This window comes from Bemisia tabaci, chromosome 4, assembly GCF_918797505.1.
Source record: "Bemisia tabaci chromosome 4, PGI_BMITA_v3".
Classification (NCBI taxonomy): domain Eukaryota; kingdom Metazoa; phylum Arthropoda; class Insecta; order Hemiptera; family Aleyrodidae; genus Bemisia; species Bemisia tabaci.
In genome coordinates this window covers 35569580-35587747 of record NC_092796.1, presented here as the reverse complement: position 1 = coordinate 35587747, position 18168 = coordinate 35569580, and the positions used below count along the sequence as shown (strand labels likewise).

At 41.3% G+C, this 18168-nt stretch overlaps 1 protein-coding gene across 2 annotated transcripts in view; it reads left to right on the top strand.

The window, feature by feature from the left end:
• LOC109044449 (uncharacterized) overlaps nt 1-18168 on the top strand; it is a 130010-nt gene that overhangs the window by 79802 nt on the left and 32040 nt on the right. Inside the window, exon 3 of one of the 2 annotated variants that reach the window (XM_019062172.2) lies at nt 12212-12406. The exons of the other annotated variant lie outside the window; for it this stretch is intronic. Within the exon in view, the coding sequence (XP_018917717.2) occupies nt 12212-12406 (195 nt within the window). The remainder of the gene's footprint in view (nt 1-12211; nt 12407-18168) is intronic. 2 annotated transcript variants of the gene reach the window in all.

Sequence of the window (18168 nt, the reverse complement as noted above, 5' to 3'; positions counted from 1 at the left end):
TTTTAACAGGAGGTCATCGTCATCTAAACAATTTTATCCAGTAGATCGGGAGGTGAAAATTCCCCGAAGATAGTTTCCATTGCGGATTCACAGAAGTTGTCTACTGTGAAACGAATATTTTATTTTTGTTGAAAGCCACGTCGGCGGAAGACAGGTCCTGTCGGAAGAATAGACGCTCGGTAAAATCACCGCGGTTGCCTTGTTTCCCAACATTCAAGATTTTAACGCCTTGACGATATTGATTCAACTTCTGTTGCCTCCTGTATTAAGAATCTTTGATAAAGTTTTAACGTATGACGTATGAAGGCGAGCGCGCAAGTCATAACGTCACAACTGAAGATTCGTTCGTGGTAGGCAACATCGCCGTTTGTCCCTCGCGTTGTCGCTGGATCAGCGGGCTGATTATTGAAATTTATAGACAAAGCGATAGGCAAAGAAGTGACGGTGATTTTGGAGCTATTCCATCGGTTAAAATGGGTGATTCCTACGGACTAAGGGAGAAAATGATGGACTAACCATCGGATCTCTCGTGAATTGCCGTTAGTTAGTCTATTACCTACCTCGTTTGTCCATTGGAACCACCCGCTTCCACCAATAGGATTCCTCCGTATCTCTTAAATCTTCTTTGTCTATAGCTTTGTCTATTAATTTCAATAATCGACCCCCAGGACTTTGACGCTTGTTCGTTCGGTTTCGGGGCAATGTGACAACGGATACGAAAGGAGTAAGTGTTTTGACACGGCGGTCAATTTGTGTCGAGGCTTCCTGGCGGGTCGCGGAAGTACAGGATTATAGACAAAAGCGTCATTGCGTATTCGTGTCACTCGCGCAGCTTTCCAAAACCGTGGGCCTCGCCGTTGACGTTGACGTTGCCGTCACCGTTCAGGCCAAAACGGGAAACACCCGATCGGACACCCCCCCCCTTGCCCCCGCCCCGATGCGGTGGAAGCATCGCCAACTCGGTGCTGAGTGTGTCTGTGTATCGTCGCCCCTCTAGAACGTATCTATAATTCGGCATGAGCCCTAGAAAGCATAGAGTTAGACGGAGAACACTGCCATGCTAAGGGAAAACGCCGTATGAGCCTTCAGGCGTTCCCAAATTTCCTCTGGTAAATCTCTAATTTTCAGGAAATTTTTGAATATTTTCATGCCAATTTCTCAGATAATTTTTTTTTTTTAATTTGATCTCAAGTGTCTGAAATGAGCTCAAATATAGCCAAAATACTGAAGTCAACAGGTTGACATGCCTCAATAGGAAGAACAATTTACTTGAGTTAGGTTCTAACCTAAGAATACGACTATTTCGACTTTGGTGTGTTGCACAGTATCACACGTAATTGAAGGCGTTTTACAGTGCAAGTTTTTCTTTCTTTCGGTAAATGCGCTTGTGGGGTGAGTTTCGTCATTCACCCTTCGCGCTTTTTGGGTTATACATTTCCTACTATATCTGCCGTGCTAAGGAAAAACACCATATGAACCTTCAGGCATTGCCAAATTTCCTTTGATAAGACACTAATTTACTGGTTAACTTATGAACACTTTCCTTCCAATTTTCCAGATAATTTTGTTCACAATTTCACCTCAAGTCCCTGCAAATTTCAAGGACAAATATTCATATTTTTCCTCAAATCTAAACATTTCATTGAAGGAAATGTGGCAACTCTCGAATGTTCATACGGCGTTCTTCCTCAGAACGGCAGAACAGGCCTCGCGTGGAAATCGAGATACGCCCGTACAACTTGATGACGTCACGACTTTAGATGCGTTCGTGATGGGCAACGGATATTCATCGCTGAGATTACCCGGTGCGCTGTCCGGCACCAACTCAAGCTTAGCTACTATCACGTGACTGTCAGCACAGTTCAACAGTCGAATTCAACGCATTAATCGGCGCAACATTGCTAGAAACTTATGTGGACACCAGACTCCCCTCACTGGAGCTCCAATGGACGGTTCTCAAATGCGCAGACCCCTATACTGCCGTGCCAAGGAAAAACGCCGTATGAACATTCGAGAGTTGCCACATTTCCTTCAATGAAATGTTTAAAATCGAGGAAAGACATGAATATTTGTCCTTGAAATTTGCAGGGACTTGAGGTGAAATTGTGAACAAAATTATCTGGAAAATTGGAAGGAAAGTGTTCATAAGTTAACCAGTAAATTAGTGTTTTATCAAAGGAAATTTGGCAATGCCTGAAGGTTCATATGGTGTTTTTCCTTAGCACGGCAGTATAGTAAGAAATGTATAACCCAAAAGCGCGAAGGGTGAATGACGAAACTCACCCCACAAGCGCATTTACCGAAAGAAAGAAAAACTTGCACTGTAAAACGCCTTCAATTACGTGTGATACTGTGCAACACACCAAAGTCGAAATAGTCGTATTCTTAGGTTAGAACCGAACTCAAGTAAATTGTTCTTCCTATTGAGGCGTGTCAACCTGTCGACTTCAGTATTTTGGCTATATTTGAGCTATTTTGGAAGAATCGCTTGCTTTCAGGATGTGCCGACCCTCAAGGAAAAGTATTCCGTCGAAAATACGTTCTGAAATCAAGGCGCTCTTCCGAAAATTTGCGCTTTCGGACTTGAGCGCTTTTAAAAGTTGACCGTTCCAATCATGTTTTTGAGTAATCCTCTCCCACTGGCATTTCATCGTGTTTTCGATTTGGGGCGCGTTTGATTTGCTTCGCAGAATGGAACTCTCTCGCGTTTGTAATCCGGCCACTAAGCGAGTCAGTGAAAATGCCTCGATACCGCCCACAATTTCACGGGAGGCCTCCGCGGCGAGGCCTTGATTCCGGTCACGATCTAACTCTTTACATTTTGATCCGTACCAGTGGTGCCGAACCCAAGCTCGGATGAGTCAGATGCACGCATCATGGGGGTTTTTTCGAAGCGTAATGTGTGGGCTATTCAAATGTTCAGTGAAAAAAAAATAGCATTTAGCGTCAAGTTCGTTCTTTAAAAAGATGGGATCAGTAATGAAGACCACATTCTGTAATTAGGAACTACTATTTCTGGCAATTCTGGCTCATTTTAGGAGTAACATTTGCGACATTAGCTATCCTGTGCAGGAAGGTGCTGTTGTGGACGAGTCAAAGATAGTAGTTCCTCATCGCAAAATGAGGGGCTTGGAGGACGAGACGCATAAATGCGGTTTTTGCTATTTCGAGAAACTCGTGTTTGAAGTTTCGAAATTCCATGGATCCCTGTGGTGCATTGAAAGTTCAAACTGACTTTTTGATGCTTTAAAATTGGAATTCGGGAGCGAACGTTTCCAAAAAATATGCTTTAGGACTAATCGGACCGCGTTAAACAGAAAGGAACCAAGCCACATCAGCTATCGCCAAATTTAATTGGACAATTTAATTTTTTACATGAAAGCGGTTGTGCGGATTTTCGTGCAAGTTTCAGTAAAAATTCTCCATGATGCGAAGCAAATTCCTTAAAATTTTCAAAGAAACCCGAACAACCGTTCTCTCGTAAAAGCTTTAATTGCCCAGTTAAACTTGGCAATAGCTGATGTGGCTTGGTTCCTTTCTGTTAAACTCGGTCAAATTTTAATTGAAAGCATTAATATCTCAATTTCTTCAAAAACTGCACTTACGCGCCTTGTCCTCCAAGCCCCTCAGTTCCCCCCTCATTTACCGCTAGTCCTCCCCACACACGTATCTCAACCGAACGACTCATCCTGGAATCGACACTCGAAGTTTTTCAACAACTGCACTCATGCCCCTTTTCCTCTAAGTAGAGTCCCTTTATACCCAGAGTTAAGACAACTCGATTATCAGCTGACTGGCAGCCGGCCTTGGCTGGCCATGGAGGCCGAAACGAGTGCACCCAAACGAACCATATTAAGGGATAAGGATCAGGAATCCTGCGATGTCTGTCACACAAAAACAAAAACATCAACAAATTGATCAATTTAAAAGAAAATGAGATTGGTTTGTGAATAATTTCTTAATCTATTTTCATTTTGGACCGATGGAAATAACAATTTACTCTTGATAAACCACAATTAGGTAATATTTTCATTATTCTTGTTCACATTCGAGGTAGCGCCATCTTGGTGCACTCGTTTCGGCCTCCATGAGCGAGAACCAATCAGAATTGGATTTTTTTTTAGGCCACTTTCAGCCCAACCAAAAGTGAGTAGTCTTAACTCTGGGGATAAAGGGACACTACCTCTAAGCACCTCAAATGTACTCTGTGCAAGAAGCGAAGTGTCACCACTTGGCAACGACGGATATCGTGGGGTCGGTCCCGTGCTGCCATCTGTCGTGCCGAGGAGTCCCCTCGAGGCGGGCCCGCGGTGGTTTTTTCTTCCTTTTTTTTTCCTCGGCGGCTTACTATGACCATTGTAGAATTACGAGGGCGGCCCCTCGCGGCCCATTGATAAGCGCGGCCCGGCGGATTCATGAATGGAGCCGCGACGATGAGTCACTCACTCGCGCATGCGCCGCCGCACAGTGGATCGAGTCAATGGGAGAGGTCGGACAAAATTTGGAAACTTCAAACGCGAATAACTCCGTTCACACAAATTTTTGAAATTTTAAAAGTGGTTTCAATGGTTTCCTCGTCAAATTTTCTTTCAAAAGGACCCCTTGCAATTTAAAATGTAACGAAATAAACATCAAAAGTTGTAGTTTTAGTCAAAAAGTTCATGTCCGGCCTCTCCCATTGACTCGATCCATTGTGCGCCGCGGCCACGCGCGGGTTGTCCGCTCCACGCCGCCACGCTAAGGGAAAACGCCGTATGAACATTCGAGCGTTGCCAAATTTCCTCTCAGAAATGGTGTATTTTTGAAGAAAATTTTGAGTATATTCCCTTGAAATTTTCAGGCACTGTAGATCAAATCATGGGCTAAATTCCCTAAAAATTAGGATGAAAATTATCTACGAATTTTCCCGAAAATTCGTGTTATAAGAAAGGAAATCTGGCAACGTTTGAAGGCTCATACGGCGTTCTGCTTTAGCATGTCAGCACGAGCGGACGACGCGACGGGGACGCGTCATTAACTCAATTAACGCTCACGACATTACGAGGCTCCTCTTGAGTCTTGACTGGCGTTAGTGGATTTTGAGGTGAGCCCTGTCGATCGTTTAACCGCGTGTTATACGTGGCTCGTGTACGAATTGAGACACGTTTTTGTCGTCGCACCTCCATCGTAAGGGCTCATCGCGATTTCCATGTGAGCCCTGTTTTAAATATAAACCCATGCTTTCGGGAGCTCATGAGAAAATCGAGTTACTCCCTCACGAGGAGAGATGGTACAAGGGTCATGCGGCTTTGCCGCATGCGATCCCTCCAGCCGAGCAAATGCCGTGTCGTTCCGTCTTATGTCGTGTATTTTCAAGTCGGTGGAATAATTTATTTTTTTACATTTTTCAGGGGTTTCGCACTGCCGTGCTGAGAAAAAACGTCGTATGATCTTTCGAGAATTGCCCAACTTCCTCCGATAAAAAGTTTCTTTTGGAGTAGAGTTGTGAATATTTTCTCTTAAAATTTCCAGATAATTTAAATCCAGTCGCGCATAAAATTATCTGAGAAATTCGAATGAACAGATTCTATGATTTCCTTGAAAATTCATATTTTATGTAGGGAAATTTGACAAGGTCTGAAGGCTCATACGTTGTTCTTCCTTGACACGGCAGTATACTACCTTAGAATGACTCAAAGAAGAGCCAAGCAGTGTTATTTTGTCCCTGTTAGAGCATAATTGTATCAGCTGATAGCTGCTAACCTATTTATCAGTACGAGACAGTTACTTTTACTTCTAAGTCCTTTCTATTGTACTTAATTCTCTCAATAAAATATTCGTGTATTTCGTCGGTAATACGCTAATAAGGCTTTACAATTTAACAGCCCCGAAGAATCTATCTCTAAAGTATCGGAAAAAAACTTCGCTACAAGTTTTGCAAATCCTTTAATTTCAATCACGATAATACGATTTTACGACACGCATTACTGGCCTATTGTATTCAGTGTGGGTTTAGAGGAAAGGCAGTGTTCCGTCGGAAGCGATGGACTCGATGGAAATGAAAGCTAGAAAAGCGAAAGAGCAACGCAACGATGCATCAAGCGTGATAAATCGTTGTCAACGCAAATCACGTTTTTAGCAGGACCGCGCCCGCACCCGGGAACATCGTTGCCAGATGGTGCTGAAAACTCAGAACTTTTCATAACTGAAACCGTGGATAGTACGCACATTTAAGCGCACGACATGGCAACCTTACTCAGGAAGCAGTACTTGCCCCCGCTCTGCCGTGTTGTGGAAGACAGCAGTAAGTACATCCCGCCTGGGGCCTCAGATGGAGCGTATCCTGTGCGCCGCGGGGTTCACGTCGATAACCGTTCGATACTTACTGCTGTTTTCCGTGACACGCTAATGCTGTCCGCCCAACGGTCAACGCGATTGCCAGCGGATTACCTGATCGTAACGATTTTCATCTGAATTTTTATCAGATTTTTTCGAAATAAGCGAAAAATATTATATTTCACCGTTCAAAAATCGTTGCGTCTTGAATGCGTGAGAAGTCGCGGAGTTCAGCGTCAATTTAAAACTGAATGGTTGCTAGTTTTGTCGGGTATTTTAAAGTTTCAGCAAACGATAAAAGCTCCATAGAAAAGGTCTGGAAGAGTGCAGAGAGGGTTCAATCTTGCGGGACATGGTAGCGGCGAACCTGAGGCTATCTTTAGATGTAATAATAACTCAACACTGGTAAAAAAAAAAGTAGCTTGGATCTAGAGTCCAGACTCTTAAAAACATTGAAAAGAAAAAATACTCTTGATTCAATCGGATTTTTCCTTGAATCGAAGAGCCAAGCCTCTTGATTTAAGCGGATTTCCTTTTGAATCAAGAGTATTTTTTCTTGTCAATGTTTTTAAGAGTCTGGACTCTAGATCCAAGCTACTTTTTTTTACCAGTGAATAAAGAGATCCTGAAAATGAAAGGGTTTTCAATAGCAGTATAATTGGTCTACATTTCGCTATTAGGAACTAAAATCTCTGGCTCACCCGTAAAAACACTTTCGTGCATAGGGAAACTAATCGCACATGCGTTCTCTCTAAACACGTGGACGTTGTTTCTACAATGAGCCAGAAATAGTATTTAGTTCCCCATTGCCAAGTTTATCCAACTCATGTCGATACTTTCATCCTAACATCGATGGCCAAAGTACAAAACCACGTATCTCCGTTCACGACGTTGCAGATTTCCTGCCATACTTTATTTTTTCATTGGAAGACTGGTTAACTTAATCTCTCGAAAACTTTCTCGATTTATGTTCTCTATTAGCAGCATATTCCGTAGAAATTTCAAGCTTTAAGTTTAGTTGAACCGTTTCTTCTCGGGAAAATAAAATAGGAGCAGAGATTTTTATACACCGCAATGGAGTCACGTGGTTTCGCACTTGAGGAATCAATATCAGTGGCATGGCGTGAATTGCAATGTATCGATTGTTATGCCATTTAAATATACGATAAAGAATCGATTATTAAGGTGTTCGCTGCGAACACCCTATTTATCGATCCTTTTCCATAGGTTTAAATGGCATAACAATAGATACATCGCAAAGCACGCCACGCCACTGATCAATATGGGATGTGAATTTTTGTGGACTTAGCTTTTTGCGTGTGCGATGTAAGATGGAGAGAAATCCGACTTCGTTCGTGTGTCTATCAGTGGTGTGGCGTGCCTCGCGATTTATCGATTAATCCACCATCTATACCTATGGAAAAGGATCGATAAATAGGTCGTTCGCAATGAACACCTTGATAATCGATTCGTTGCCATAGCTTCAAGTGGGGAAATGTCGATAATCAATCATTCACGCCTCGCCACTGTTTCGAGTGTCTATGATTCATCATCAACCTACAAAACACACCGCGACCAAAAAAATTTAACAATTGAAATTTTTCGCCGCCTTCCAGTCTGCAGTGTATCGGAATTTTAGTTTTTAGAGCGAACGATGGAAATAGCGCGATAAAATTCACGTGATAACGCGATAACGCTCACCAAGCACTCGCTGGATAATGCTAGTGCGGGTCTCCATAGCCAGTTTACCGCAAGTAAGTTTTGGCCTCGTATCAAGTTATTTGCATTCATCACGCCATCAATTTTTACATTGTTTTAGCGTCAACACCTCAGGAGTTCTTCGGCTGTGGTTCACCGCAGACCGACTCTGTCGTGCTAAGGAAAGAACTCCGCATAAAGCGAATTTTCGCGATCGAATTTCATTCATCAAACGAATTGATGATTGCTGAGAGATGCCGATGATCGGTGGAAGCAGGAGCCAATCAGAGTTCAGATTTTTTTTTTTTAATGAAAGTAAGAAGAAAATACGAACATACGAAACAGTGAAACGCAGCAAATTTAAACACAGCAGACTTGAATCGACAAAACACAAGAACAGAAAGAAGTGACGAAACAAAAAATCTGGTGAAAGATGAAGTTTCTGACATCGATTGCATCAATTGAAAAATCAAATTCAAGTTGATTCAAGTCCCGAGGTGATTTCGAAATTTCAAATCAATGGATTTCAACGGTTTCCGGTGAGACCAACGAAAAAGTCGAATATCATATTAAAAAATTGGCCTCCGGCCAATTTATGCGCGGCGCTTCGCGCCGCGTACCGGCGCTACGCGCCGCGTACCGGCGCTACGCGCCGGCATTTGGGGGGCTTCGCCCCCCCCCCATCCGCTTAGCGGATTGGTGCGGGGACCGCACGGGACTTTCTCGCTCGAGCCGGCGCTTCGCGCCGGCATAGACACTTTTACTGGAATATTTAGAAAAATACTGCCAATTTTACAAAATCATAAAGTTTGATTGGAATTTTGATCACAGGATAATAGTTATGAAATTTTTATTCAAACCACTGAACTTTATTGTAAATGTCTTCGCGATATGTGATGAATTCATATATTCGGCCTCGACTTGTTGATTTTATGAGGCATCTTCAATTATATATGTAATTGATTAACAAAGTCTCCTGTCAAAGATGGCGATCCGTAAAAATCTTAGCTTTTCTACGATTCATTAGGATCCATTAGATTCATTGACATCATACTTCAGATACGATTTTATATTATAATCTCTCCTTAAGCACGGTCAAAAGCCATCAAATATCTACTTGAATGGGTAGAATGACTATTCGATGTTCAAATAGTCTTAAATCTAAACGGTGTTCGCTTAGCATCTCCCAAATTTTAAATTTGGCGGGCGAATCTACCTGCTGGAAGGTTCACCACACGCCCGCCAGGAGCGCCATCTCCTTACCGCGTATCCCTGTAATTCAAAGCGAAAACAATAGAGAGCGCTGAGAGCGCCATCTCCTTCAACCAAACCTCGGGTTCTAACAATTTATAACCTCCTTTAGTACTCGCTTCGGCGGTACATATACTAAAATTGGAACGATACAGAGAACGTGATCAATTATTTTTCGAAGATCATCCATCCCGGAACAAAATTTTAGTAGATTATTATCGAACCACCCATTGACCAAGACATTAAACTTTGTTTATTCTCTAGGGAAATGATCATCTAGTGTGTGATCCCGAACTTTTGTAAGTGGCTGTTTATCTGCAAAGCGGAATTAGGCCAATCAACCTACAACAACAACAACAACAACAACAACATAACCTCCTTTATTAAGTAACAAGCATTAAATCAGTCATATTTGTGCCGTATTATTATATTATATTTGTGCTTAGTACCTCGTAAAAAGGAACCGCGAAAGATGGAATCTGCCGGGATTCTAAATTCATTAACAACAAACATATTAGTATTTAATAAAGATGTAAGTGTCAGTTCTTGCGTCAGCTTGAAGACTAATAGTAACTATATATTGTAAGTACTTACCTACCTAATTAGTTGTCTAATTTTGCTTGGTGTATACCTACGGAGTAATTTTGGAAATAGTATATGATGCATTATATAATGCATTTGAATTCCTAGGTTTCACCTGACTCAAAGCGTTTGCTGCTATTATCTAGAAGCGTTCCGACTCATTTATCAGAGAATTGAGCGTTTCCTATCGGCCCCTCTGCAATTATGAGATTAGTCCAAGAATCCTTTAGGAACTTAAATTAATGACTCAGATGGTGCTTTTGAGCCAACTTTCAAAGAATTAAAGGCATTTTTTCAAAATCTACAGTCCATGAGCTCTCCGTGTGACCGAAGTGCTCTCCTCGCTATATGACGCGTAACCCTTCAATTTTTAGTTTAGTCCAAAGACCTCATAGGAACTTACATTATTGAACCAGGTGGTGCTCTTATGCCAACTTTCGAAGAAATGAAAGGCATTTTTCTTCAAATTTACAGTCTTTGAAAATGAGTTGTTTGTGTGATGTCGCGGAGCAAAGTGCCCTACTTTTGGGCCTCGTAATCCCTTGAATTTTGAGATTAGTCCAAAGATCTTTTAGGAACTTAAATTAATGACCCAGGTGATGTGCTTGATGCCCACTTTTAAAGAATTAAAGGCATTTTTCAAAATTTACGGTCCCTCAAAATGAGCTTTCCGTGTGATTTTGCTGAAAATGGACCTTTAACCCAATTTGACCCTAGCCCCCCCAAATTTTAGCGTACCCCAAAATCGTTGGACGTGCATAAGGAGACCATAAAATATGGTGTTCTGTGAGAATTTTGAATGAAATCGAACAGATAGATTCTGAGATATCGCTGTAGACAGATTTGGGGGACGCCGGACGGACGGACACACATTTTTTCAAGTATGGTTATTTTGACTCCTGGGACCTTAAAACGTCTAGAAATGATGAAATTTCAACTTTTTTTTTTTTTTTTTCTTGGAGGATGACAATACTTCCTCTCTACCCTAGGGGAGCGAGAAAGTAAAAATGCACAATCGTTGAATATCATTCACTGGTGAGTGATATTCTATCGCGAAAATTCGCTTATTACCATTCGAGAGTTGCCAAATTTCCGTCGATAAAATGTTTATTTTTGAGGAAGATTTTTTTCTTTGTGTTTGTAACCTGATCTGGATTGGTTCGTTTCTACCTCACTTACAATTAGTTATAATCGAGGTTGACTTAGCGAGCTTTTACTGCATATCCAGTCCATCTGCGGACTGCCTGAAGTATGTTTGCTGATTGAGTAAATTGAAGAGCGTACCTCGTACGAAATACCCCCTTTTTCTGTAAAAAATGACGTATTTGTATCTCAATACGGCAAACGGTTTGTCGGCACTTGTCCCGATTTTGTCACATTTACACCCCTCTCCTTCCGGAGACCAACTTGACCTCTATACCTTCGTCTTCGACCGGATAGCACTTAAATCGTGCTCAATCTTATCCGTCGCAGTTTTCGTCCTCGACGATGTGAGTTTTGTCATGCGCCGTGCGAGAATTTTCGACCGATTGTCAGCGCCACACAGTGGATCGAGTCAATGGGAAAGGCCGGACAAAATTTGGAAACTTTAAACGTCATAACTCCGTTTATACAAAACTTTGAGGTTCCAAGTGGGCTCATTGGTTTCCTCGTGAAATTTTCTGCTAGAAGCATCTCTTTAAATTCGAAATGTGACGAAAAAACATCAAAACATTTCTAGTCAAAAATTTCATGTCCGACCTCTCTAATTGACTCGATCCACTGTGCGCCATAGCAAGACCGGGAGTTCGTAGAACTTGCCCGTTTTTACACTTAGCACGTCGCACGTTTCCCAGCAAAATTGCATCTCAGCAGAAGATGAGAAAATAATATTCAGGAGAAGTGTGCTCACTGTGTCACTGGAGACACAGAGGCTTTATTTATCTCGAAAATAACTGAAAAATGGAAATATCCACAGAGCAAACGTTTATACGGCGTTTTTCCTTAGCACGGCAGTACTCTCGTGCTAAGGAAAAGCGCCGTATAAACATTCGAGAGTTGCCAGATTCCCCTTGTTAAACATGTATTTTTGACAACATTTCTGCATATTTTTCCTTGAAATTTTCAGATATTTCAGATTAAACTGCGTACAAATTTGTCTGAAAATTTTGGAAAATGATATTCACAATTTTCCCAATAAAGTCGGTTTTTATCAGAGGTAACTTGGCAACGTCTGAAAGCTCATGCGGCGTTCTTACTTAGCACGGCAGACTAGTGGAGGGTCTCTGGTCCCTGATCCTGAAGGTCTTTCTCGGGACCGAGTGTTTATACTCTCTCTATGTAGGAGGAGCATGAGTTTAAGGTGGATGTTTTTGTGGTGTTGCAGGTGGAGTCGTGTCGACTGCGGTTCCCGCTGTCGTCGATCTCGCCGCCGACGGTGCTGGCCGAGCAGGAGCCCGTGCGGGAACTCCTCGGCGGCTGGGCAGAGTACTTGACCGCCGACGGCCGGACCTTCTACCACAACTCCCGCTCCGGCGAGAGCAGCTGGAAACCCCCCAGGCGCAGATATAACACCGACAATGTGAGTCCCGCCCCCATTTAATTCGCCCTCAAGGTGGCAAATGTCAGGGATAACCTAGAAAACCTCGGAGTCCACAAAAAAGCCTATTGGCAGGGTTGCCACAATTAGGGAATACCGGGAAATGTCAGATAATTTTAAAAGTCAGGGAAAACCGGGAAATGTCAGAGAAAATGACGAAAATGTCAGCGAAAATTTTTTAAATCACCTTCATTTGCTTTCTAGAATGGGTTTCAGGGTTCGAACAACAACTTTTGCCTAAAAACTATTTTCAATTATGACTTCTTAATAACCAACCGTCCTATCTTCAATTGTCAGGGAGTTTCACCGAAATGTATCAGGGAAATGTCAGGGAATTTTATTTTCTAAATTCTATGGCAATATTGAAGTAGCGTCCCCGCTTGGTTTTTTGGTTTTCCTGTGCCGCTACTGCAGTTTCGACCGTTAAGGCCGTAGTTTAAGGGCGATAAAGGCAGGATTGTATCTCGGAAATAGATAATTTTCGCAGAATAATTATAAATTAAGAAGCAGGAGTAATTTAACTCAATAATAAAAGGAACTCAAATCAACAATATCTTGCAAAACCATTTGGAAAATCTCGTCATGTAAATACAGAAGATTCGAAAACGCCCTCAAGTGAGGCGTGATACCTCACGCGTTCCGGAGAGTTCAAATAATTGTATCCCTGCGCCTTAGCAAGGCGATGGAAGTTTAATATTGAAGTAGCGTCACCGCTTGGTTTTTATTGGTTTTCCTGTGCCGCTACTGCAGTTTCGACCGTTAAGGCCGTAGTTTAAGGGCGCTAAAGACAGGCTTGTATTTCGGAAATAGATAATTTTCGCAGAATAATTAAAAATTAAGAAGCAGGAGTAATTGAACTAAATAATAAAAGGAACTCAAATCAACAATATCTTGCAAAACAATTTGGAAAATCTCGTCATGTAAATACAGTAGATTCGAAAACGCCTTCAATTGAGGCGTGATACCTCATGCGTTCCGGAGAGTTCAAATAGTTGTATCCTTGCGCCTTAGCAAAGCGATGGAAGCCTAATAACCCTGTATTGGATCCTGAGTCCAATAAACTTGACAAGAAAAAATACTTTTGATTCGATTAGATCAATCGGAGTTACGCTCGAATCAAAAAGAAATTCACCTAAATTAAGAGGTTTGGCTCTCGATTTCAAAAAAAATCCGTTTTAATCTAGAGTATTTTTTCGTGTCCAATTGTCTAAACGAGACTTTTTTCCAGCGTCGAAGAATTTTTAGAAAACCAGGAAATATCGGGAAATTTAGCTGGAAGTCAAGGAATTTCTCCATTTGTACCTAACTTTTAGACTCCGTAACTACCATATTTTCCCATGGATAAAGGTTAACCAAGCGAAGTGGGGACCATTTTCTGAATAAAGGAACCAAGAGCATTGCAATGCCGCTCAAAATGAGCAACAACGGAGTGCAAAATCCTCAAAAGGAAAGAATAATGTAAACAATTTCTATGCATCTTCACACAGGGAAAGATCATAAAATCAAAAGAACCCTCTACTTTCGTTTATTTTTATTTTATCCTAAAATAAAAGGTTTCAAAGTTGTACTAATATTTCATACTCTTGCTGTTTTCTTTTTAAGAATTTCGTCCTTATTAATGTGCATCTCTCGATCGTCAGTTCTTCGCAACCTGAAAAAGAAAATAAATTAGAATGCTTTTGTCAATCATTTTTCATGGAGAGAAAAAGCACCAAGATTTTTCCACCTGCTACTCCTGCAAATGCTTTGAACAGTAACATTTTCGTTCAAGAACGGAAGCGCCGCTCTGTTTGATCCATTTGACAGACTGAATTTACACCCTGATTTTCTCTCTCTCTACCCTCGCTTTGACATTCTGTGACATTTAACGAACTCGGTAATCCAATTGACTTTTAGGTACGCTCTCATTTGTCTCCTTTTTCGACACAACATCGCATGACCTCACGTCCTTTCTATTTACTTAACAAATATACACAACGCTCATCGAGACAAAGACGGTATAGCGCCAAGTTTCGCCTTTAGAAATACACAATGCAAGACGTCAGCTCTTGAGACCAGATAAGAATCAGAGGCGGATCCAGTAATTCGGCAACACCGGATTTCGTCCATCTAAACCTATATTAAATAATCGATTCTTGTCGGTGCACCTGGTCCCTCCAAAAATCGATACATTTCCATAGGTTTAAATGGAGAAAAATGTTGCCAATTTGCTAGATCCCCGAATGCTTAGAATTAAAAATCGCCAATACAATCATGTTTTCTTATCAAATGTTCATCTGAAACACATTGGGCGTACTGAAATGTTCAAAATCAATCAACATTAAATAAAAAGATGCCCAGGAGTTTTTTTATTTGCACAATCACTGCAAATAGAACGAACGGGGAAAAAACATAAAATGGAAATAAAGCCAGGGAACGGACGCGCGTTGTTGACGGCGCAGAGATACAACTATTCGTACTTGATGGATGTCCGTGTTGCGTCTGCAAAATTGAAGGCGCGATTGCGTGAGGCGTGAACTCTCAGTGCTTCACTCCATGCTGCTAATCAGCGGCGAATGTACTGTACATACGCGCGGTGTTTTTCCTTATTGCAGCAGAACATACATCCATAGCTTGCCCCCCCCCCCTCAAATATCCCCGAGGGGGTAATCCCACGCTTATAGTCAGTGTCCCTGTCCCTCCCTCAATGCGCATTGGGGAAAAAAAGTCTCTTGGATCCAGAGCCCATGACTCTCAAAAATATGACAAGAAAATATACTTAACTCTTATTCAACAGGATTGCCATAGTCAGGGAATATGAGGAAAACCGGGAAATGTCAGGGAATTTTAAAAGTCAGGGAAAACCTGGCAATGTCAGTGAAAATGACGAAAGTGCCGGGGATTTTATTTTTTAATTACCTCTATTAGTTTTCTGGAATGGATTTCACCTTTAGAACAACAAATTTTGCCTGGAAACTGTTTTTAATTATGTATTTTTGGCAGTATACATATCTTCGATTGTCAGAAATTTCACCCGATTGGGTCAGGGAAATGTTAGAGAATTTATTTTCTAAATTTTGTGGCAACCTTGATTCAATCGAATTTTTGCTTGAATCAAAAGAAGATTCACTTAAATTAAGAGGCTTGGCTCTCGATTCAAGCAAATATCCCATTAAATCAAAATTATTTTTTCTCGTTAAATATTTTAAGAGTCTGAGAATGGACCACTAGACAAGGTACGAATTTTAGCATTCTAATACATGTTTCTGAATCAAAATTTCACGTAGAACACGATTCGCGCAACAAAAGTTACTGAAACCAACTCTTAGCGAAGATACTAACGTATTTATTTCACATCAGTTCAAAGAATTTGAACTGCCCGCTGACAAGAAACTCAAAGCTCTACTTGAGTCAAATCGCGCACTACAACCGTTTCAACAAGCTTCTCAATCGAGTAATGTTCATTTCCCACCATGTGTTTTTCAAACTATAAGCAATTTACTACAGCTGAGCCAAAGCGTCAAGATTGAGGTTGCCAGATTTTTATATCGCAGAGACTGTCATGATAACGTTTAACGCATGCACGATGTGAATCACGCAGAGCATTGAGTTTTCATGAGCGGGTGGTTTGAATTCACGCATCGAGAATCGTTAAATATCTTTGGAAGGAGTTGATTTCAGTAATTTTCGTTGTGCGCGTCGTATTTTACGTGAAATTTTAGTTAAGAGACATGTATCAGAATGCTGAAATTCGTAACTTGTCTAGTGGTCCATTCCAGGAGTTAATCGGAGAGTTTGGTCTAGAGACCCAAAGGACCTTTTTTTTTCCAGTATAGGTTGATTACCGATCCTGTCTATCGGTCCATTGAGAGTATTTTCTGATGTTTTACAAGGTTGTGTTTGGTTTTTTCAGGAAGACTCGCGGGACGGAAGCTCAGGGAACATATATTCGGGAAGTTCTAGTCCTCTGGCGAAGTAGACGAATCGCCGACGACGTCCAGCGTGGAGCTCCTGTCTGTGCCCACCGGCTGGTCCGCCCACATCGACAAAGACACCGGTCTACCCTGCTACGTCAACGCCGTCACCGGAGCCAGGGTGAGTACCCCTAATTTATTCAATGTCAGACAAATTTATTTTCAACCCTTGTCTCACACATGGACCGCGTTATAAGCAGAGAAGAACCAAGCCCAGGGTGTCCAGAAGTCCGGAAATAGTACGGATTTCTTGCAGGCGGTCCGGAAAGTCCGGAAATAAGTAGTACAGATTTTTTAACGGCGGTCCGGAAGTACTGAAAAAGTGCGGAAATTCTGCAAGAAGGTCCGGAACTTTTCGTCATTTTTGTCGCAATTTAAGCGAGAAATTCAAATTTTGGAAGTTTTTTGAACTCGTCAATTTGAGGTACTGAAATTTTCTGTGGAGGAGGTACTGAATTTCTTGGGAATGTACTGAAAAAGTACCGTTAAAGTACTGATTTTTAGCCAGCGTGTTTTAGTAGACACCCTGACCAAGCCTCATTAGCTATTGCCAAAAAATTGTGTGTTATAAATTTTAAAAAGGAATACGACTGTTCGAATTTTCGTGCAAATTTCAGAGAATTTTCAGTATGTTACCAAGCAAATTCCTTAAAATTTTCGGAGGAATCCGCACGAATGTTCTCTCGTAAAAAATTAAATTCCCTAATCGAATTTGGCAATAGCTGAAGTGACTTGGTGCCTCTCTGCTAAATGTGGTCCAGATATCGGTCTTCAGACTCGAGTCTTGAAATGAGAAAACATTAGAAAAGCAGAAAGAGAAGAGGATTACGAAGTAGAAAGGTGAAGAGGAGGAGGGGGGAAAGAAAAACTAAACAAGAAGGATAAGTAAAAAGTTGGAAACGGATTAAGATGAATCGGATTGAAACGTCATCTCCCATACAGAGGAAAGTAATTCCATTCTTAGATTGGAAAAAAACGACACGAACAACTCAATCCTTCGCGAAAATATAAATCGGCAATTCTTTTTCAAAATTCTACTGATCTGTGCATGGAATAAGTGGATTAATCACTTTCGTCATCGGTTAGAAACTCCCCACAGTTTCTTAGTCAAATTCAAATTACGAGTGGAAATTTTGCAGAGTTGACATGTAGTTACGATCTTTATCCTGGGAAAGGATGAAAAACAAGAAGCATGAAGAAGGCAAAGAAAGATACGGGGTGAAATGGAGAGGTAGGAGAAAAAAAAGGGAAGATAAATTACAGGAAGAAGGAGAACGAAAACAAAGAAAAGAAAAAACATAGGATGATAGAAAGCAGGAAGGAGAGGAAGCATAGAAACAAAGAAGAGCAAAGAAGAAGAATAAGTTGCAAGAGGAGAAACGAAGAGAGATGCCGAACGAAGTTCCCAGTTTTTCAACTCAAGTCCTTCCTCAACGTGCAGCTGCCCCCACTAATTTTCGCCCAATTTCGCGATGTTGTTGTTTTTTTAAGCCTAATTTGCGACCTTCGACAAGACATCTTGCCGTGCAAAACGTATTATTAACATTTGAATGTTGCCAAATGTCCCCTCATAAATTATTTAATTCTGAAAAAGTTCTGGGTACTTTTTCTTCAAATTGTCTGCATACGCTGGATTAAAGTGCGAATAATATCCTGTAAAAAATTCAGAAGGCAATGTCCGCAAATTTCCCAGGAAATCAATATTGAATCCGATGAAATTTGGCAACGTTTGAATGTTCGTACGGCGTTTATCATTCAGCACGAGAGCATCCTACCGTGCTTAGGAAGAAC